Source organism: Brassica rapa, chromosome A04, assembly GCF_000309985.2.
Source record: "Brassica rapa cultivar Chiifu-401-42 chromosome A04, CAAS_Brap_v3.01, whole genome shotgun sequence".
Taxonomy (NCBI): domain Eukaryota; kingdom Viridiplantae; phylum Streptophyta; class Magnoliopsida; order Brassicales; family Brassicaceae; genus Brassica; species Brassica rapa.
This window is the reverse complement of record NC_024798.2, coordinates 7,725,882-7,748,633: the sequence shown is the minus strand read 5'-3', so window position 1 is coordinate 7,748,633 and position 22,752 is coordinate 7,725,882. Positions and strand designations below refer to the sequence as shown.

The 22,752-nt window shown below is 33.3% G+C and overlaps 5 protein-coding genes across 5 annotated transcripts; 2 read left to right on the top strand and 3 right to left on the bottom strand.

Annotated features, from left to right (window-relative positions):
* The first annotated feature begins 376 nt into the window (after window positions 1-376).
* Window positions 377-1,315, top strand: LOC103849176 (acyl carrier protein 2, mitochondrial). The gene is made up of 2 exons (XM_009125981.3): window positions 377-689; window positions 882-1,315. Exons 1-2 carry the CDS (start codon window positions 471-473, stop codon window positions 1,056-1,058), a joined length of 396 nt encoding a protein of 131 aa, XP_009124229.1. The 5' UTR covers window positions 377-470; the 3' UTR covers window positions 1,059-1,315.
* On the bottom strand, window positions 1,107-3,574 carry LOC103849224 (probable glutathione S-transferase DHAR4). Its single transcript, XM_033289557.1, is given in 3 exon segments — window positions 1,107-1,709; window positions 1,711-1,856; window positions 1,859-3,574. Coding segments are annotated over 3 exon segments (438 nt in total). The 5' UTR covers window positions 1,929-3,574; the 3' UTR covers window positions 1,107-1,487.
* Window positions 3,575-3,804: 230 nt separating this feature from the next.
* Window positions 3,805-6,130, bottom strand: LOC103849177 (ER membrane protein complex subunit 10). Its single transcript, XM_009125982.3, has 8 exons — window positions 5,711-6,130; window positions 5,507-5,569; window positions 5,306-5,401; window positions 4,829-4,876; window positions 4,650-4,721; window positions 4,455-4,513; window positions 4,259-4,352; window positions 3,805-4,161 (listed from the first exon to the last, which is right to left on the bottom strand). The coding sequence occupies exons 1-8, from the start codon at window positions 6,026-6,028 to the stop codon at window positions 4,021-4,023; spliced, it is 891 nt and encodes a 296-aa protein (XP_009124230.1). The 5' UTR covers window positions 6,029-6,130; the 3' UTR covers window positions 3,805-4,020.
* A 504-nt stretch (window positions 6,131-6,634) lies between these two features.
* Window positions 6,635-14,125, bottom strand: LOC117133704. The gene is made up of 2 exons (XM_033290524.1): window positions 8,992-14,125; window positions 6,635-8,911 (listed from the first exon to the last, which is right to left on the bottom strand). Exons 1-2 carry the CDS (start codon window positions 9,157-9,159, stop codon window positions 8,603-8,605), a joined length of 477 nt encoding a protein of 158 aa, XP_033146415.1. The 5' UTR covers window positions 9,160-14,125; the 3' UTR covers window positions 6,635-8,602.
* Window positions 14,126-20,059: 5,934 nt separating this feature from the next.
* LOC103849180 (aspartic proteinase-like protein 2) lies at window positions 20,060-22,669 on the top strand. Its single transcript, XM_009125986.3, has 9 exons — window positions 20,060-20,426; window positions 20,523-20,652; window positions 20,741-21,210; window positions 21,325-21,487; window positions 21,573-21,643; window positions 21,816-21,906; window positions 22,024-22,099; window positions 22,208-22,279; window positions 22,357-22,669. Exons 1-9 carry the CDS (start codon window positions 20,200-20,202, stop codon window positions 22,506-22,508), a joined length of 1,452 nt encoding a protein of 483 aa, XP_009124234.2. The 5' UTR covers window positions 20,060-20,199; the 3' UTR covers window positions 22,509-22,669.
* Window positions 22,670-22,752: the final 83 nt, after the last annotated feature.

The following is a 22,752-nucleotide window of genomic DNA, read 5'->3' as shown; positions in this document are numbered from 1 at the left end:
ATTAAATAGAATGTACGAGATGAAAGGAATTACAAATTTTGGAATACAAAAAATGGAATGACAGATAAAATGGAATAAAAACTGAAACTAGTTAATTCCACTCATCCCATTCAACATTTTTTGCAGGGAATAAAAGGAATATATTTTACAAAAGATTTGTTATGTTGTTCCATTCCAAAAATGGAAATAGAATATATGGAATTGGTTTAAAAAGTTTTTTATGCTAACTGGTAAATATTTCATGGAATTCAATGGAACATGGAATTCAATGGAACGATGTATTAATTGTGAATCTGTGGTGCCTACCATTTCGTAATGGGCTGCGGATTCAGATTATTTGCACAAGAGTCCAATGCTTGGGTCTATACGACGTCGTTTAGCAACTCATGTAACGAAATAGCTTTCGACCTCCTCCCTTAAAGAAGAGAGAAAGAGAAGAAGGTTCTAGGGTTATATTTCTGTAGCAAGGAATGGCGTCGAGAAATGCTCTACTTAGATACCTCAAAGTCAATGTCACGCCTACTCTCCGAAGCTCGAGCATCACTTCTCATCGAAGCGTATCTCCCTTGTACGTTCTTCTTCGGCGTCGTTTCTCCGAGGAAGTCAGAGGATCATTCCTCGACAAATCCGAAGTCACAGATCGTGTTGTCTCTGTCGTCAAAACTTTCCAGAAAGTAGAGCCTTCTAAGGTAATTGCGAGCCTCAATTCTTCTACCACCACCAATCTGAGAACCCATTTAGTTTGATTTTTTATTGGAATGATAGTTCTTTTGTTTTGTTTTTTCACTTTATGTGGACAAGAACCTGATGAAGCATATATATATATATTTGTTTGATTTGACTTGATACTTGAAAAGTATGTGTGATTCGTGTTGTTGCAGGTGACATCAAAGGCACACTTCCAGAATGATCTAGGGCTGGATAGTTTGGACACAGTGGAGGTGGTTATGGCACTCGAAGAAGAGTTTGGATTCGAGATACCTGATAACGAAGCAGATAAGATACAGTCCGTCGATCTTGCTGTTGAGTTTATTGCTTCCCACCCACAGGCTAAATGAGTCATGAAAATCAAACATGTTTCTTTTGCTAGAGTGAGACATTTTCAGTTTTTTTTTTGTCATGTTTGTTAATGCATCTAGAAACGTGATTCGTCTTCTTTAAGCATCTGAGAAGATTGTAATTAATTTGGAGTCTATCATAATATAGCATATGGAGACGCTCTTATTTCATCAACCGAGACTTGTCTTCCTTATTACCATCAAACAATGTTCCTTCCATTTCATTGTATAAGATGTGTCAGAATTTTCTTCCTTCATTTTCTTTGATGTTTCCATGCAAATTTTATATGATTGATACATATGAGTAGTTAGTTATATATTCTGTAGCATCTTTATGTGGTGAGTTATTTTAATCTTTGCGTTAGAACAGCGTATATTTCGATTTAAAAAAAAAAGAATTCAAAGAAAACATTGGACATTGGTCAGGTTCTAAGGGGCAGGCCATTCCTTGAAATGTCCTAACGCGATCTCTAGATGGTAAAGCTTCGCCGTGACAGTTTCACCAACGACGAAGGGGCCACCGTGAGTCTTGAGGTGATTGTCCAACGCCTCGAGCTCATACAACAAAACCTTCTCAGTTCCGTCATTGGCGTGATCTTTGTTCTTCAGAAGCATGATAATAGCACCGATAGAGGCAAACTCAGGAGGGAACCATCACCAGGGAAGGCTCCGGATACTTTTCCTCGATGATTCCAACTACAACATCGGAATTAGCCACCCAATTCTCATTGTCATCGAACTTCACCAACGAAAACTTTCCCTCGGGACTAATAGCCAAGAACCAATCGGGTATGAATGACAGTCACCATCTGGTACACCTGAAGCGGCCTTCACGCAGACTTATATTCCCATTTGTTGTTTCGATAGCATACCATTTTAAAGTAGATATACAAGGCATGACGAGCCTATAACAACCTTTGATGTGTGAGGTTTATAAATACTGTATAATTCAATCAAATGTTTTTGCGTGCGTCCCAACATTCTTCAATTTGTTTTTACACTCTCCTAATGTCCTAATAGTAATAAAGAATACTAGATTTTGACCCGCGCTTAGAAAGCGCGGATTTATTTTTTGAATTTAATAATTTTTATTATAAATTTTTATATAAGATAGTTTATAAGTTTGGCCATATTATTCAGAACCGAATAATCAATCCGTACCAAATTGAAAAAATGAAACCAAACTTGAACCAAAATTTATAAATAACCGAATATATCATATATATCTAGAACCAAGATAAATAGATACCTGAATTTTTAAAATACAAATTATATACCTACAAATATTAATTATATGTAATTTCTAAATAACCAAATATCTTAAATATACTATTTATAAGCTGAATTATCCAATAAAAACAAATTACTCAAAATATTTTTTTCAAATATTAAAAAAAATATCTTAATAAGTCCTCAACATTTAGTCTAAGTTTCCACTAAAATGAACCAAAACACTAATAAGTGGTATCCACAGTCAAACCAGTAAACGCAGTCACCATATATAATCTAGTTTTAATTTAATAAAAATCTATTATTTAAAATCCTTTAAAATCTAAAACTCATATTAACTCGTGAATCTGTACCCGATGACATGGTAAAAAACTAAAATAACATGATAATATTTTTTAATTTTTGATTAAATTTCTCATATAAATTTTACTAAGATATAAAATTGAATAAACTATATTTTTTTATGTTATACATTCTAGTTTATAGGTTTTATAATGACTATATTAAGATTAAATTTTTGAGTTTTAGAAATAAAATTATTATTAAGTTGAGTATAGTTGAGTTACCTATAAATGTTAAAAATAAATAATATTTTTTTTTAAACATAAAAAATATTCTAAAAATGCTATAATTTCCTGACAAAATATTTATACAAAACCCTTTCTCCTAATAAAACCCAGTTGTAAAAGATTTTCATCACAAAAATAACCTAGGAAGGTTTTCAAAGAAAAAACTATAATTTTAAAATATAATTAAGCTTATTTGTTGTAGTGTGAAGTATTTCTCTAATCGTAATTGGAAGTTAATATATTTTGACCGTCGAATGGTATCATGTTTTTAACTTTCTGTTAACCGTACTTGCATCATGTTTTTATGTTAGTTTGGGTCATAAAACATTTAATATGAATTAAAAGTATGGTATTGTTCAGACTTTAATTACCAATAAATCCAAATGTTTTTATAGTAACTGCTTTTGTTAAAGAAAAATGATCGTGGGTTGTATGATTATTAAATTAGTTATAAAATAATCTATTTTTTTAATAGGTTTAGTGGCACAAAAGTAATATTCTAAGGAAAAATAGGGGTAAAATATATCAATGATTTTGAATTAATAATATTGATGTATAAATCTTTGGTGTATTATAGTAAGTTGAGTATTAAATAAGAGCATTGGTTATTTTATAGGTAGAGAAATATAAGGTAACTGATTAGTATATAGTTAGAAAAATATAGGGTGAAACCAAAAAAATAGTTAAGTCTAGTGAATAGATCCAACAACCTTTTATAAGTAGATTTTTTGGAACTCCTTCCCTTTTAATAGTATAGATGTACTCCTCGGTTGTTTATTTCCTTGAATTTGTACTATTGGAGTAAAGGGGTTTCCACAAAACGAGTTTTGACTTTATGCAATGATGATTAAAAAAAGCTAATAATTTTGTGGTATGTTGAATTATCTAGCCTTGACAACACACTAACCATGGTTTCAAAATACGGTTTTAGAAAAGATATAATAATATAAAACCTGAATCATGCCACAATGAAATCTTTTAACTCTTTAAACAATGAAGTCTAAAATTATTTGTCACTACACGTAAAATCAAATAACAACGTTAAGCCAGTCATAACACCAGCTGGATAGTCTGGTCGTTACCATAACTAGCCTACGAATGCAGGTTGTTCCAGTGACAGCTCCACAAAAGATATATTTAAAAAAAAACAGAGAAAGAAATGATCATCTTCTCCTGGGTGCGGAACCGCGCTGAATCGCTGCTGGCGCTTGCCCTTGAGACCCCGCAGGTTGTTCTTCAGCCATGTTACTCGCTTGTGTCACAGCATTCATCACTATGAGTCCAAGTGGTATCAAGTACATCCACTGTCATTCCAAAGTTCAGTTATTTCCAAGTCACATCACGGTTTATAATTTCATTATATAAACGAAACTAGTGTGTGTTTTACTCTATAACACTCACATATTTTGCCCAAAATGATCTCTCTACTGGCGCTTCTGCTTCACCTTCCATATTCTCGCTACTGCCAAGAATCTCCTCCGTGAATATCGGAGTTCTGCATAAAGAAAATTTACAAAAAAAGGTTTATGTGTATGTCAATAACTCAAAATCATTAGATGGCTTTATAAAATAGATGTACACCAACTGATGTTTCTACCTTGGTGCCTGCTCACTACTCTTCAAGATGGTGTGGGAGTTAAATGTCCATTTTCCTGGCTATATTAAACACAAAACATTTATCAGACACTCTAAACCAACAACATTCTAAGAACCAGGTTCAGTTAACAACAGTAGATAGGTGGTTTCAGTTCTTAGAATACCAAAGAACAATTGGATAACATGTGTTACTTACAAGTTTCAACTGTCGAGGATACGGGCATGCTCCAGGAGAGCCGTAACTGACTGCCAAAATGTTGGCACCATCCTGCAATTGAGTAGGAAAGTGCGACAAGTTAATAGCGAGAAACTAATTGTCACACGACGCTGAAACCTAAACTGTAAGAAACTGATTCGAAAAGAATATATTATTACCATGTGTATAGCGATATGCTCATCCAAACCATCCCGTGGAAGACATCTCTGTAATCAAAGTTAACATTGAGCAGAGGGAAAGAGAGAAAAGAAAATAACAAAAATCAAGCAATTAGTAATGGCAATGAAACGTTTCTATGTTTTAACCATTCCAAAGGTAACAGGTTTGGACTTATATCTTAAAAAAAACAAGTAAATTAGAACAACGGAATCACAGAAGTAATCTTATCTCAAAGAAGTAGAAGGGAATGGTTAATGTCTGTAAAAAGCTGCAACAAGATTAACCTAGTAGAAAAATACAAGCAGGTACCAATCACTCAAAGAAAAATATATTTGATACTAAAAGAACTTAATAATGTGAATGATAATTATAAGAAAGAGTTGTCTCTAAGCTTTTTTGGCAGTAAGATGAGGATATAAACTGCAAAATTGAGATCAAAGATTAAAAAGAAAAAAAAGGAGAAGAAGTGAACTTACAGCTCTCACTGATGCAATCACATACTCTCTCCCAGGTGGAGTGACAACATTAGATGGGAGTCTTATTCTGTAAAAGTCATCTCCTTTGAGCAGATTCTACAAAACGAGTTTTCACAGCAAAGGCAGAACTTTATTCTTGTGTATTTTCCAATATTAAAATTTAAAAAAAGAAACAAAAACCAGTAGTAGGAGATAACTAACTTTAAAGGCATCTTTCTCTTCGTCAGAAAACTCATTCCGAGCGAACCGCAGTTTCGTTAATGTCTGCATCCGACAAGATTTATGGTTAATTAGCAAATCAAATTGAGTTCTTTGCACCAAAATCTAATCTCTGATTCTCTAAAGTCTATGGAACTAAGACTATCTACGATCGATCGATCGATGATGGGGGAAAAGAGAGCAGACCTGACCGCCATGGCTCCAAGTCTTGAGGCGAGCGGAGAAAGTACCGGCGGAGGAGAAATCAGAGTCTCCGAAGGCATGTTCGAGGGTGAATTGGATCTTGGAGTCCAGATCAGGATCCGAGTACCGCCTACGGATACTCGGAGTCTGCTTCGGAGGTGAATCTGTGATAACTGGCTCGGGGGAGCGAGGATGGGATCCTCCCTCAAGACCAAACTCCTCGTCGTCGAGGAGGAGCTCGTCTGATTGGAAAGCGAAGGAGGAGGAGGAGGAGAATATTAATAAAGTGGAGAGGAAGAGCACAAGTGTGAGATTCGGCATGGTCACCGTCGTCTTTCTTGTTCAAGCCGAGAGAGAGGTTTGGACTTTGGATCCAACAGAAAGAACACAAGACTTGTTTTTGTCCAAACTTTAAATTGCAATTGAGCCCTTTGTATTTAATAAATATCCGTTTTCCGACTCCTAAAAATTCTGATCCTCGTTTTTTTAGGTTGAAATCGATTGTTTCCTTCAACTATTCACACCAAGCTTCCCAATTGTCTTCCTAAACTAATAATTTAACTAATTTATCACAATTGTTTTCAAATTAACCAAATCATATTTAGTTAAGGGCAATTGTCAATAATAGCACATTTTGAAATTTATGTTTCAAAAATAGCAATAGAAGGTAAAAATCACAAAAATGACATTCATTAAAGGGTAAAATATCCCTAATACCCTTAGTTTAAAATTAAATAAACAAAAAAATAAAAAATAAAAAATAAATAAATGAAATTTTTTTTTATAGATTCAGATTATATGTTTTCAGATTCAAAACTTTTATAATTTTTTTTTATTTTTTTTATTTTTTTTTTCAAATTTTCTTTTTATAATTTAAAAATATTTTTGAAACTGTTTTTAAATTTTTTATTTTAGTATTTATTTTTTATAAAATTTTAAACCCTAATTTCAAAACCCCACCCCTTAACTCTAAACCCTAAGGTTTGGATTAGTTAACCCAAAGGGTATAAGTGTATATTTATCTCTTTAATGAAATCTATTTTTGTGACTTTGAGCCTTGAGTGCTACTTTGGGAACAAAAACTTGGTTTGATGCTATCCTAAACTTTGGGAACAAAAATCTTTTGTATAAACAGGTTTTTAATGTTTTAACCTGATGAAAACATCAATCTGATTTTAATCTATATTATTAAAATAGAAGTACAAAAATAAATTAACCTTTAGTTTTGCAAGTTATTTATACTGTGATGCTACTGAAACTATAAATAATCTTTACTTTAGTTAATGTTATCTTTTCCAATTAATAAATACATTTTCCTAATTCTAATTCGTACCTACAATTAATTGAACATAATCTGTTTTTTATTAACTAAACTACAGTTTGAAAAATCTCAGGAAAATGAAATCGTTTTCCTCCAAACTAAAACCTACAACTTTCTTCAACACCTATGAGCACCTATAGCTCATGAACCTGTAAACAGAGCAATGAAACAGAACTTTAGTTTTTTAAAACAAAAATCATGACTTCGAGTCTTCATTGCTATCATACATATATTAATAATTATTTCTCCACAAGTCCAATGTTCAATCACGTTCTAATTGGTATCGTATTATTGTAACCTATAACCGAGATAGATACATATTTTTTTTCTTTATGAATGAAATCAAATCATCTATACAAATCGATTTTTTAATCTTTCTGAACAAACCAAATCAATAAGTTCAGAATCAAAACAAAATATCTTTTATTAGTCTATCCAAACCTATAATCAATGTCAGAATCTTTATTATACCTATAAAATATAGAAACTATAGCCTGAATTATCGCTATCTATTATATTTATATAAATATATCTATACTATTATTTATAACGTGATTTAGTTAATTTGTCATGATTTTCATGATTTTAGGTAATTTTGCTTATTTGTCATGTTTTAATTAGGTTTAAGCTGAATCATTAATTTATTAATTTATTAATTTTAAATAATATAACTATAAAATATGTAATTAGATGTATGATTATTTTTATTTTGCTTATTTGTTATGTTTTCCATGATTTTAGTCAATGTTGCTTATTTGTCATATTTTTATTAGGTTTTAGCTTACACATTGATTTATTAATAATTTTTAGCCGAATCACTAATTTATTAATTTTTAAAAAAATATTTGTAATGAATTTTATATATAATTAAAAACGAATTTTGATTTAATAATATTTAAATCTATATATTATATTAAAACTCTTATTTTCTTATTTTTCATATTTAATTACACTACAAGAAAACATATTTTTTACGAGGGCAATATACATTGTAACTTCGTTGTAAACGGGGTGTTACGACGAATTAACCTCGAAACACGTTTCGTCGTAAAACGCCCGTCGTAACCGACGTTTCGTCGTAAATGACTTGTTAAATTTACGACGAAATATATTCTTCGTAAAGTGCAGGGCATATATTCGTCGTAAACGAGACGTAATATTTCATGGTAAACTCCACGTAATGGATTCGATGTAAAGCAGACGTAAACACTTTCGTTGTAACAAACACGTAAACATTTCGATGTAACACCCTCGTAAATTTTTCGATGTAAACTCCACGTAATGGTTTCGATGTAAAGAACACGTAAAATTTTCGATGTAAAAGCCTCGTAAATATTTTCGACGGTAATTAGTCGTAAATGTTTACGTCGAGCCTACATCGACGTTTCGTTTTATAATATATTTTGAATATTGTTTTTAACCTCAAATATATAAATTTGAATTTATTTTAAATTCAGAATTTTAAATAATTTTAATTTTAAAACGAAATATGAAAATAAAAAAAACATATTTAAAAAAAGCATTTAAAAGTCATAATATTTAAATTCTTAATACAAACCGAAATAATAAAAAAACTACATATCATCGAAGTAGTCGGTGGGGTTGCTCAGCTGTTGACGAGTTGGATCGGACTCTTGGGGATCTCGTACTGGCAACCCAAGAGCGGCTCCTCTCTGACTCAACATTCTCTGCATAACCGGGTTTCCCACGGCCATCACGTCTAGCAAATCCTCAAGAGAGTCTAAATGAACCTGCTGGCTATCCATTCGAGCTTTCATCTGAGAAGTCTCTTCATCCCGTCTCGAAGTGTATGACGAAGTTGCCCTTGCAACTTCGTTAACAGAGCCTATACCGACTATTCGTTCCTTCTTTCTAGGAGCCAGCTATAAAATTAAAACATATATTAATATAGTTAATTATGTTAAAATATTAAAAATAATGTAGCAAAAATTTTAAGTTGTACCTCTTCGAAGATTATGTCGGCTTCTTCGGTGGACAATGTGACGGGTAATCCATCGGGAGACTCCTGAGTTAGTTGAGTCTCCCGTTCTTCAATCCGAGTAGCCACTGCTTGAGCGAGTTTCTCAGATGCCGGATCCACAAAAACTCCGTCGGATGTGGCGTGAGTCATCTTGAATAGATCAGACAGAGATGGTAAGACTCCCGTCTTCTCCAACTACAAAAAAAAAAAATTAAAAATTGTATTAATTGAATATTTTAAAATAAATATTTAAAACAAAACTTCCAACTTCTAGACGGATGCCTGCATGTGGTTTTTGGTCGGTTCTGTGAAGCATGGACAAATTACCATCTTTATCCTTCGTTCTTCGAGAAGCCGAGCACGAATTGGCCTTTTTGATCGAAGAGGGGTGCTTCCAATAGGCGATGAGGCCATCCCACACATCCTTCGTGAGCTCAGTGGGCTTTCCCTCATACCCGTCGAGCTCCCACTTGTCCTTCCAATCGGAGACTGTGTTGCAGAGGCGGACCTTTGCTTTTGCAACGAATTTCGCCTTCACCATCTCGGTGATTCCCAAAGACCAATGCCACTTTTGCTGAATCACAATTAAAAATTTTGAAGAAATTACAATTAATAATAATATTTAAAAAATATATACATATTTAAAAGTGAAAATTTAATTAAATTTAAAAATCTTACCGCAAACATTTTAAACCAAGTGATCTTAACGTGATTTGGAGTCTTGTTCCAGTTTGGATATGCCCCGTCGTAGTAACCCTTAATCGTTTTCGAAACGCTCCGGCCAACACGGTTGTTAGGCCCAAACCTGAAAGGAAAACAATTTAACCGTTAGAAAATAAAAATAATTTAAATTTTAATGTAATAAATATTTATAACTTACCAATAAGTTCCTGGGGGTTATCGGGGTCTAGAACATCCAAACACTCCCGTCCAGGCTGGGCAAGCAAATCCTCCACCGTATATCTCGCGAATGGGGCATATGAAGGCACACGCAGATCCGGATGAACTGCACCTTCTGGGATAGGCTGAGGTGCAGCCGCTAGAGGAAGAGGTGGAGGCATCTGCGGTGGAGGCATCGGTGGAGGAGTACTCCAAGCAACTCTCTGAGAAGGCTGAGAGTCTGGAACTGCGGTGGAGGATGATGGACCGGAAGACGATGGACCGGAAGAAGATGTACCGGAACCATCGTCGCCAAACAAATCTCTATAACTAGGTGCTGCTGATTTTCTTCTAGGAGCCATCTAAAAATAATTAAAATAAATTTAATCAATTACGACATAATTAAAATATTATTCCGTTACCTAACTAATCACCTAAACTAATTTCGTTACCTAACTAATCACCTAAACTAATTCTGTTACCTAACTAATCACCTAAACTAATTTAAAAAAAAAAAGAGAGAGAGAAGAGAGAGTTTACCTTAGAGAGAGCAAAGGAAATTGGGAGGAATGAGCGAGGCAGCCTCGCTCTCGGCGTCTCCTTATATAGATTAGGATTCGTCGTAAAAGTGACGTAAATTTACGACGAATTTACCAGGCCCGCGTTTTTCCATTTACGACGAATTTACCAGGCCCATGTTTTTTCATTTACGACGAAATTACCAGGCCCGTGTTTTTCGATTTACGACGAAATTACCAGGCCCGCGTTTTTCCATTTACGACGAAATTACGTCTTCCGTGTTATTTTTACATCGATTTTACGACGCTTAACCCTAAACACCGAGAATGAAATCCCTAAACCCCAAAGTCACATATCATCTAACATCATATCTTATTTGATACTACTTCTTACTCTTTCTTTTAACATACGTTACAATAGAGAAATCCAACATTTGATACATATATTACATCACTCTAAATCGTTTTCGTTCTCGTCACTATTACATCACTCTAAATCGTTTTTGTTCTCATCACTATCATTACAATCATCATCGTCGCTTCTCTCGAACTCGTCTTCACGTGCTTCATCTGTCGCATTTTCGGGAATATCTTCATATTGAAAGTTTTGCGGGTCGATCAAAAGGATTTCATCAGTTGGTTGTTCTCGTACCTCAACTTCAGTGATAGAGTCTTCTTCTTACAAGGGCGGTTCTTCTCCAACGACAATGCGTCCACGAGGTGTAATTTTGATAGCAGTTACCCAGTTTATCCCGAAAGTTTGAAGCCGAGGATAAGGAAGGAAGCTAACTTGCTCGGCTTGTGAAGCTAAAATGAAAGGCTCAAATTTTTTGTATCTTCTCCCAAAATTGACATCCACAACACCAAATTTGTTATACCGAATCCCTCGGTTCACAACAGGATAAGAGGACGCATTTTAGCTTCAATAACCCCGGAAATTCCACTTCAATAATCTCCTGCAATATCCCATAAAAGTCTGTTTCACCTTTCACACATATTCCATAGTTACTCGTTGCCCAATGTCTCCCATACTCGTATGTGTGAAAGGTAAATCCTCGTGTGAAATACATAGGTGATGTGGTGACCTTTGCAACTGGACCTTGAACCAATTCGTGAAACCATACGGGATAATAAGGATCGTCATAATCAACCTGCAAAAAGCATATATATATTCTTAAACACTTACTTAATTAATATAATAGTATGACATATATTACATGTGATTTTAACCACTTGACAAAGTGCTTATCTTTACGTGTATCCACATCAGTTGCAGATATTCCTGGTATTGCTTCTTCAACTTGAGATACAAACATCCTGCAAATTGAACAAATAATCAAATCATACATAATTAACTTCAATTCATATAATTAACATTCACAAAAATATTTACCTTTCAAAGTAACGGGTCATTGCATCTTCGCAGTTGAGCAGAATATAAGTGTGGGCACTATGTTTATCTTCTTCACATGACCACCATACTTCTTTCGTTTTACCACCAAACCGTCCAATTTCGCAGAAAATGTCAGGAACACCATCAATTGGATATGATGTCGGTACTCCACCATCATCATATCTCCTAGGAACTCTTTTTCTTGTACGAACAGTTGGAGCAAAGTAGTATGATGTGAAGTTAGATGTTTCGGCTGTCAAACTCCCCGCAACTATTGAACCTTCTACCTTTGCAAGATTTCTTGCTTTCCCCTTCAAATGTTTCATCTGTCGCTCATACGGATACATCCATCCGTTGTGAACAGGTCCACGAAGCAATGCTTCATACGGTAGGTGGACAACTAGATGCTCCATGACGTCAAAAAATGAAGGAGGAAATATTTTCTCCAGGTTGCACAATATGATCGGAATGTTATGATGAAGTTGTTCGATGACTTCTTCTTTGAACGTACGAAATATATATAGAGAAATATAACAACAATTTTACAAGGAAAGTTTTACATGGATTTTACATGGAACATTTACAACGACTTTACAACGAATTTAGGTAAGTTAAAGCACATTGAATACACGTTTTCACCTAAATATAACGGTAACATGATTCGTTGTAATGTTGATGTAACGTTTACAACTATTTCGCTTTCCACGTACTTTCGTCATAAACTTACATTGACTTTACGACGAAATCTTTTCCTCGTAAATTACCATGGAGTTTACAACGAAATAATGTCTCGTCGTAATTGCGTTGTAAGCCCATGCAAATTTATGAGGAAATAATTTCGTCGTAAACCGCTGTTGTTACTGCTACGTTTTCTTGTAATGTTAGGGTATAAGCTTTTATATAGGTCATTGATTTATTATTAGTATTTAACTGAGTATTTATTAATTTTCACAAAACCCGTAATGAATTTTATATATAATAAAACACACATTTTATTTTCATAATATTAAATTTCTATGTTATATTAAATAATTAATTATTAACAAATATAATAAAATTGTGAAAATATATTTAAAAATTAAGATAAATCTTATATATATATATATATATTGTGCTGCTATCTGAAAACAATATTTTTATTATAAAGTTAAAAAACTAAGATATAAAACAGTTTATAATTTAATATTAGTCAAACAAAAAATTTATATAAAGATATTTTCTAAACTATTTCTAATATATGAGTGTTTTAAGACTTTTAATACAACAATAAATACATAGTTTGGTGAATGTTTTTTTGACATATATAAATAATTTGATGTTTGATTTAACTATTTAAAATCATAAATTATAACTTAACTTGTGACTGAGTTCAAAATAATTTTTCTTGCTTTTACTTTAAATGAGTTTAAGTTTAATCCGTGAAACACTATAGCTTCAGTTGGTGAGCACTAGAAGAATGAAAAAAATGAACAAAATAAAAAGTAAAATTTCATTTCAGGAATTGAAAAAAAAATGGATTTTTGTTCAGTTTGTTCCTTATCAAAATTGCATAGTGAATTTTTTTCTTATAAATTCATTCTTCCATTGAGAATTTAGAAGGAAAAAGTGAGATCTACCTTTCAATAATTAGACTAAAATTTCAACATAACTGGTATAAATTATGAGGAACAAAAAATTCACCATAATTTTTTTACTTCAATATGTTCACCAATTAGAGTTTTATAATGCTGATTTTTAGACTAATAAGATATAGAATAATAAGTATTCGTAAGATGATTATGCCCCTGCATGTGCGGACAAAATACCTAGTAATATATTATCTATGAATTGTTTCCAAATCAATTCTTTATTCCTTGACTAGCGGAAAAGTCAACAATAAATTCAAGATTTTTTTGAGTAATTTGTATCCCAGCAATAACTTTCTTTTTATAAAATATAAGCCCAAAATAGTTTGTTATATGTTAAATAATTTTTTTACACATACAAACCAATAGTTTTCTATTTCTTATGATTTCAATTCAGTAAAGTGTTTTGGATATCTATCATAATTTCTAAACTCCTATGTAATATAAATTTTAGTAATATTTTTACCACTAGATTTGGAAGTATTTTGTTCAATTACTTCAAAATACTCTTAACTAGGGTCGTCCCGCCCTACGGGCGGGATATTAGTTAATTTGATATTCACTAAATGCTCGAGTTGAAATTTGTTTTAAGATTCAAGAATTTGGTTATCTGTTATGTCTTACTTATTAGTATGCGGTGGTATAGTTGTTTTTCGATTATTCTTGCTTTGGTATTGTATCAAATTAACTAATTGTCCAACTCCTAATTATAGATGTACAAATGTGGATTTGTGATAAAGTTTGATGACAATACTGTTTTTTTTTTAATTCTTATTCATAGTGAAGTGTGCATGTGTCAGAAAGAGGCCTATAACAACTTTTATGTTTTTGTGTATGTATTTTAAATATATATTATTTTGTATAATGCATACTTCCTCTACAACATTTGCTTGTAGATTAAAAAAATTGTTTTCTATATTTTTAAAAGAGAAAATATTTAGTCTAGAATATAACATGGATATATGTATTGACTATATATAGAAGTTGATTGTTATTTTAAAATGACATATGTATAGAGATTTTTTAACCATTACTTCACTGGCACAAAACATTTATAACTGTAAATACCTTCTTTTAAAAGGAAAACTAATAAAAGCGTGTACAACAAATGTATTTTGATATATATTATATGCATCAAGTTATAAAGGTTGGAAACATTGCAAAACTGTTTGGAGCAAAGTTTTTAACTTCATGATCTTCATCTTGACGTCCGTTCAGTGTCGGCCCTGGCCACAAGCAGAAGAAGCATGGACTTCCAGCTGACACGATAATAAGTATTTTCGCGGCCATATATTTATAAAAAGTGACTTTAGCCTAGTGGTTATAAGAAAAATTACCAGTGCTAGAGGTGCTGGGTTCAATTACCCTTAACTGCATTCATTTATTTTGGTCCTAAATATAAAATGGGACACATGTCACTCCCAGAACACACGAATTGATGACGTGGCTTCACGGGAGAGAGCGAACATTTCTTTATATATATATATATTAGATTTTCAGGTATTTTAATGCTCGAGTTAGACATGAGCTTTAAAATTTTGGGCCTTGAACTATTAAATATTACCCAAACTATTATGTATCTTAGTACAAAATTAAGCTCCTAAATTATTTTATTATTGTTCAAATTGTAATCTAAATGTTTATATATTAATTTTTTTTTGAAATGCTATAACTAATTTATCAATTTTTGCATACTATACTAACTCATTTTTTTTCTTGAGATCTGATATTTTCATAATTCAAAAAAAAAATTGTTTTCTATATATCGTATAAATAAATTTCATTATATATACATGTTTGATTTGTGTATATGATACTAAATATCAGTGATACAATATAGATTATGAACACAGAAAAAATAATCAATGTAATACAACTAACTTTTACAAATGCATCATTTTGGTACAAACAAAAAAAACAAAACAAAAAATTAATACCCACGCGGTCGCGCGGCTCTAGGTCTAGTCCTTCTTTAATTAGGGTTGTCGATTAGAATTAAGGGTCAAATTTAAGTTTTAATAGGTTTAAGTCATTAGGAAACATTGATATCACTCAAATTACCCTAAGAAATGACTTTACTTTCTCAATAAGAGGTTCAGTTGTAGTACTTATGGATCAAATCCACAGAGAATTAAGGCACACAATAGATATAAACAGTTTATGATTAAGCTAAGCAAATAAATAAGAAAGCAGTAAATAAAACAAATAGGATGAACAACGTAGTTGTTCAGTAGATTGATGGAGTTTGATGGAAGGGGGTTTTGCTAGATCTAGGGTTTCTATTCAGGTAATCAGGATTATAATGATATAAAGACTAAGTGTTGTATGCAAGATATTAAAGAGCTCAACAGTTAAGAACAAATCGATCGGCTTTCGCTTTCTAGATTTGTCTATTAACTAGATCTAATGATCTCAACTATCGTTTGTCGATCAATTAGAAAGTGTCGATCGATGATTCTAAAGGAATATTGATAGCTACACTTTTCACGACGTCGATCGATTATTCTAATGGAATATCGATCGACACGATTTTAGCAAGCTTTGCGCACGGGTTGATAAAGTGATCACTTGTTTCTCCTAATCCTAGTTCAATGAAGATCTATTTAGAGAAAAGACCAAGCTATCACTTGTGCCTAATGATTCTAAAATCAGGGTTCTAGTTCGCGACTCTAGAATACAAGCAGTAAGAACATCCTATTGATGAATATCACAACCTAGAAATTATATATTTGGGGCTAATCCCTCATAACCTATTTGAACCCTAAACCTAACGAGTGAATCTATTCAAGCATGAAGTTTGTCACAGAAATCATAGATGAATAGATGAATAACATAAAATATAAATAAAACCAAAACCAATGGAGTTACAAGAGGACTATCGGTCGACACTCCTTCATCTCCTCGACATCTTCCTCTCGCGAGGCAGACTCACTACTCTTCAGTAAAACGAGCATAACTTCTACTATAAGATGCTAATCGACCTCAAACCGGTGGCATTAGAACGCTAACTCAAAGCTCTATCTTTTTCAAATGATGGGCTCAATCTAACGGTGAGAAGGTCTCCATCCATAGCTATACATCTGACGCGTATGTGCAGTTCTGCATCGCAAAAGGCTCCAAAATCACCATATTTCTCCAGAACGTACCTGGTACGACCCTGGATAGGCTGTAACTCCTTGGATCTCTTGTAGGTGGGTAAATACTTTGATAATCCTTGCAAACAGAGAATCAAAGACTCGATCTGTATCAAGGTGTGTGGATTGATGTGGGACACAAGAGAGATGGCTCGCCTCCTCATACACCAAGGCCTCTGGTCTGGATATGACACACCAAATCAGAGAACCCAAGCTGGATATTACACACCAGTAGAATTGAGAGAAAACTCAAAACAAAGAAGATGATAAAAAACGTCGATTGATTGATTTCTCAGCTGGGTACAATGATAAATAGAAATCGACTAACATACCCTAATCCTAAACGAGAATGGTTTAGTTTAATTATAATCCTAATCCAATTCGAAATTGGTTTATTTCCTGGTCAAATCCTAATTCTATTAAAACTTGGTTTACATCGGTTTTGAATTACAAATAAGAAATTAACCAACAAGCTGGTTCTTCTTTGGTTTCTTCTTGGCCATGATTTGAACTTGATCTTGAAGTGTCTCCTAATGTTCTTTAGATCCTCCACGTCCTGTTGGTCCAGCAAAAGATAAAGTGGATCAAGCTTCTGGTTGCAACTCTCTTTATGGGCCGAAAAAGCTTTATTTCGCCAACTTCAAATCTAACCCAATCCATCTCCTTCCTGACGTGTTTGCCTTGTTTTCCATGCATATTAGGAAGATAATTGAGGTCTCTAAAGCTCAGCTTGAGTTCAGGTGCATTGCTCTTGATCTCTTCTTTGTTGCTCACCAAAACGGCTCTATCTGAAACAATGATCAGCTTCTCTGCTCCTAGTTTAATCAGCTTCTCTGCTCCTGGTTTGTTCAGCTTCTCTACTCCTGGTTTGATCTGATGGTTTAATCCTTCTCATTCAAGTTGTGGCAAGGCTGTATAAGAGTTCTCATTCTCTATCTATCCAGAACTTCATAAATCATTCCAATGAGACGTTGAAACTGCCAATTCAGCCAAGCTTTGATCAGTGTGTTTGCTAGCCCATTCATTGGATCCGATCCCTTAAGTTTGAGCCTGATCAGGATCGTATCAGTACCTGAACATGTAAATACTCTAAATAGACTACATATACTAGTAATTAGTTATTAAAACACTTATTAACCATTTCTAAAAGTGGGTAAAATCCATGGTCTATCAAACATATTTATACAAAACTAGAGAATAATCCACACTACGCACGCTTTGGAGCCTTTCTTATCGCTTAAATTTTATACTATATGATTTTATACTATCTAATTTTTATGGTTTAATAAAATTAAAATTGATAAGATAAATAGTTGGAAAAATAGGAGACTCGACCCGTTAAACCGGTCCAAACGCCAGTTTGAGTTGGCAGTTCCCGACCAAATAACCACTACGGCTCAGCTTTTCATTCGGCGCCACATAAACGCATCAGATTGGCCCAAAAAGAGATTGATCGGTCTGAACGTTCGGCCTAGCCACAATAAGCCAATTAAGGCAAACCAACCTTAAATAGGATGACAAAGGAGCACCTATATAAGAAAAGGAAGAAGGAGCAAGAGGTGGATCTGAGCGTACACATACACGCTTGGGGCTAGAATTAAAGTTTTGCTCTTTTATTTCTCGCTGATTTGTACTTTTCTCGCCAGCGTTCTGAACACCGGCTTACTTTTCGATCAATTTTTTCTTATTTATAATCGAACATTTCACCGATCTAATAAAACACCTTTGAACTAACCCACCACGAATTTCGTCTCTATTACCGATATCCGACCAAATTCGGTTCAAACGGTTGGTGCCTACCGTTTAAAAATATGATTAATCTTAAATATATTAGTCTAAATCAAGGTTAAAATATTATAAACCATGGTTTACAAGTTGACACAAAATTTAGAGATCGTGCAAAATATATGGCTTTTAGAGGATATTCAATATTTTTTCAAGTGGATGTATAGTAAATAAAAGGATCTCGACAGAATAATGAGACTTAAAAATATTTGAAGGAATTTATCCATTCTACATGCAAAAATTTGAGGTTTTAATTTGGTAATAAAATATAGAATTATTTTTTGGCAAATCGAAGTAGATTTAAAATTACTCGTAGTTGGTGGAGATATTGTACACCGGTGGAATGACCAGTTGTTCAGTCTATTTGAAGAAATTTCAAAAATGCAAAAAGTCTTTTAATGTTTTCACAATCTCACATGTTCCAAGACATACATGTTCTATATTGAGTACACGAGTTCAGATAACATATGTTGTTGAGTGTTGACAAAAAGGTTTTTTACCATTGATTTCGTCATAAGTTAATGAGTTTTGGGAAAATTGTTTTTTTAGAGCAAAAAAATGGTAACTATGTCTCTTTATATTAATCTATACTAATTTATGTCCTATTAGACTAATTTTTTTCAAAATGACAGTAATGCCCTTAAAATTGAATTTTTTAATTCCTTTTTCGTTTTTTTTTGTTTTTTTTGTTTTTTTTTGTTTTTTTTTATTTTTTTTTAAAAATCGATTTTTTTTTTCAAAATATAAAAGTGAATATTCCCAAATATTTTGTTTCCATATTTTTAGGAACTGATTTCTTATCTGTAGAATACAATTAATATGTAGAAATCGGTTTCTACAGTTTTTTAGAATTATAGTAATGTTTAGATTTTGATTTCTACATATTTTAGATTTATAGTAAATCTGTAGAAGTCGATTTCTACGTGTTTTAGATTTATATTAATGTGTAGATTTTAATTTCTAAAGATTTTAGAACGATAGGTTAAGCGCGGAATGTGTATTCTAAATATTTTTAGAATACTCCTATTTACGTAGATCACATATTCTAAACATTGTAGATTCAATGAAAAAAGTGGATTTTGTTTTCTACTTTGTAGAATGTCATTTCTACTTTATTTAGAACATAATATGAAATTTATAATTTTAACTTTTTTATAACTGAAAAAAATATCACTAAGTTCATATAGGTATTTTATCAAAAGTTACTATTTTTCTAAATTTTTTTTGTTTGTAAAACTATTTATTAAATTTATTTTCAAAAATATTAAAGGGTGTTATAGGAAAATATGACACAAAATATAGATTAGTCTAAAGGGACATAGTTACCGTTTTTTTGCTCTAAAAAACAGTTTTCCCAAGAGTAGTTTTTCTATTGTTGAAAACAAAATTGTTGTTGAGAAAAGGAGGAAAACGTTTTGATCCACAAAGAAAAGCGAAGGAATGAAGAGATTCTTGCTGGAATTGAGAGAAACAAGAAAAGCCAAGGAAGCAATTCTTACTATTACTAATTTTAAAAGTTAATTCCGTTATTTTCTTAATCATTTTTTTTTTAAAAGAAAATAGTATTATTTAAAAAGGGTGTCCTAATAATGACGAAAAATGTTGAAAATCACCGTTGGAAAGGCGTGGCTTTCGCTTGCGTTTCCCTCCCATCTCGTTCCCATGTTCCCCCTCCCTTCCTCTCTTACTTCCTTTACTTTATGTTTCATATTCAATTTAGAGATACCAAATCAACAAAAATACACAGAAAGAAAAAAAATACAAAATTTGAAAATTTCTTGAATTGAATATTGTTGTATTTTTCTTTGGATTTGATATCGATTTAAATCTCTGAGGTTTACATCAAAAAGAGGGTAATGGTGGTGGCAATGGATCTGAGTCTAAGTTTACGCATCATAGCGGCCGTTTTAACGATGGTGATCCAGTTTGCTTCCGGCAGTTTCGTGTTCAATGTGACGCATAAGTTCGCAGGAAAAGATAAACAGTTATCGGAGCTCAAATCTCACGACACCTTCCGTCACGCTCGGATGCTCGCCAACGTCGATCTCCCTCTCGGCGGTGATAGCCGAGCTGACTCGATCGGGTTCTCACACTATTTTCTACATCTTTGAAAAACTAGAGTTGAATGTGATCTTTAGTTTCAATCTTACATTTTGTGTTGGATCATATTCATATGCAGTTTATACTTCACGAAGATCCAGCTAGGATCACCACCAAAGTACTATCATGTTCAAGTTGATACGGGAAGTGATATACTTTGGGTCAACTGTGCTCCTTGTTCCAAATGTCCTGTCAAAACTGATCTCGGTGTAATGTTTTTTTTTTGTTTTTTTTTTCAAACTTTTTTTTTTCAGATCATTCTCATTCTCAGCTGGTTTGTTTTGCAATGCAATGCAGATACCTCTGTCGTTGTACGACTCAAAAGCTTCCTCCACTTCCAAGAAAGTTTGGTGCGACGACGATTTCTGCTCCTTGATTTCGCAATCAGACACTTGCGAACCCGAGAAGAAGCCCTGTAGTTACCATGTCGTCTATGGAGATGGAAGCACCAGTGACGGTGATTTCGTCAAGGATAACATTACCCTCGATCAAGTCACTGGTAACCTTAGAACCGCACCTCTTGCTCAAGAAGTTGTCTTCGGGTGTGGAAGCAACCAATCAGGGCAACTTGGGCAGACTGACTCAGCCGTTGATGGCATTATGGGATTTGGACAAGCAAACACCTCTATCATTTCACAACTCGCTGCGGCGGGAAGTGTGAAGAGGGTTTTTGCACATTGCCTAGACAATGTTAATGGAGGTGGGATCTTTGCTGTTGGGGAAGTTGAGTCTCCAGTTGTGAAAACAACTCCTTTGGTTCCTAATCAGTAAGTGAGAGACACCATCTTTGAATGTAGAATTCTTCTTTCTTTTAGGGCATTTAAGCTTGTGGTGTATATTATGTATAACAACAACTTTATCCAACAATGTTGTTTGTTTAGGGTACATTACAACGTCATTTTAAAGGCAATAGATGTAGATGGCGATCCTGTTGATCTCCCACCAAGCATTGCTAGTTTTGGCGGAAATGGAGGAACCATTATTGACAGTGGTACAACTTTAGCTTACTTACCTCAGAATCTCTACAACTCCCTACTTAAAAAGGTGAAAACTCTTTTACACTCTTTAATTTGTTTCTAGTTTTTAGTCGTCACAACCCTGACTGATCTGTGTGTAACTATAATAATAGATTACTACTAGACAACCGGTGAAACTGCACATGGTACAGGAGACTTTTGCGTGCTTCAGTTTCACTTCAAAGTAAGATGACTTGCTTTGTGTTTCTACACTTTTGATACCAACAATGTTATATATATTTGCTTTTAAGTAAAACATTCATCACAGATACTCAAATTGCATGTGTAGAAACAAGAAGATCTATAAGATGCTTTGGCCAAGGATGTGCTAATAATATTCATTATTGTACCTGCAGCACAGATAAAGCATTCCCGGTAGTCAATCTTCATTTCGAGGACTCACTCAAACTGACTGTTCACCCGCAAGATTATCTTTTCTCACTTCGTGTAAGTCAATTTCTACTTTGATGTGTTTGTGTCAGACCGAATATTCAGAGAGTCCCTTGCTCTTGTATACATTTTTGTCTGTCTCGTCCACAAATTGAGCTTTTCCATTTCCTACAGGAAGACATGTACTGCTTTGGTTGGCAATCTGGTGGAATGACGACGCAGGACGGATCCGATGTAATCCTTTTGGGCGGTAATTTTCAAATCATACTATCGGATATTTCTCATCTTTAAATCATCTGTGTGTTTTTATGGTCTCCCATGTGTATCAGTCCTCAAATTGGGTTTTCTTCATTTGTAGATTTGGTGCTTTCGAACAAGTTAGTAGTATACGATCTGGATAATGAGGTCATTGGATGGGTAGACCACAACTGTAAGTATCTAGAACCTGAAAACTAAACTAGCTGAAAAGAAGAAATCAAACAAATATGTTTTTTTCTTCTCTCTCAGGCTCTTCAAGCATCAAAGTGAAAGATGGATCAGGAGCTGCTTACTCACTTAAAGCAGATAATCTCGTACAATCTGCTTCTTCGGTGATTAACGGAACACTTGTAACGTTATTATCGATACTAATTTCGATTTTCTATACTTTTACTTTATAGTTTTGCTAAAAGGATATACATTGTTTTTTTATAACTCATTTGAAACTCTTTGTGGTTGCGACTTGGCATTTCGAGTCATGTAAGTTACATAGACAACTAACTTGCTCATTCTTTCGTGTATAACTCTCAAAGATAAATTTATATTCTCTTGTTTTGCTCTAGTTTTTGGCCGTAATTTATACAAAAAAGGTTTACTTCTCAAAAATATGTTTTGGGAAAGAAGACACTATTATCTGTTCAAAGA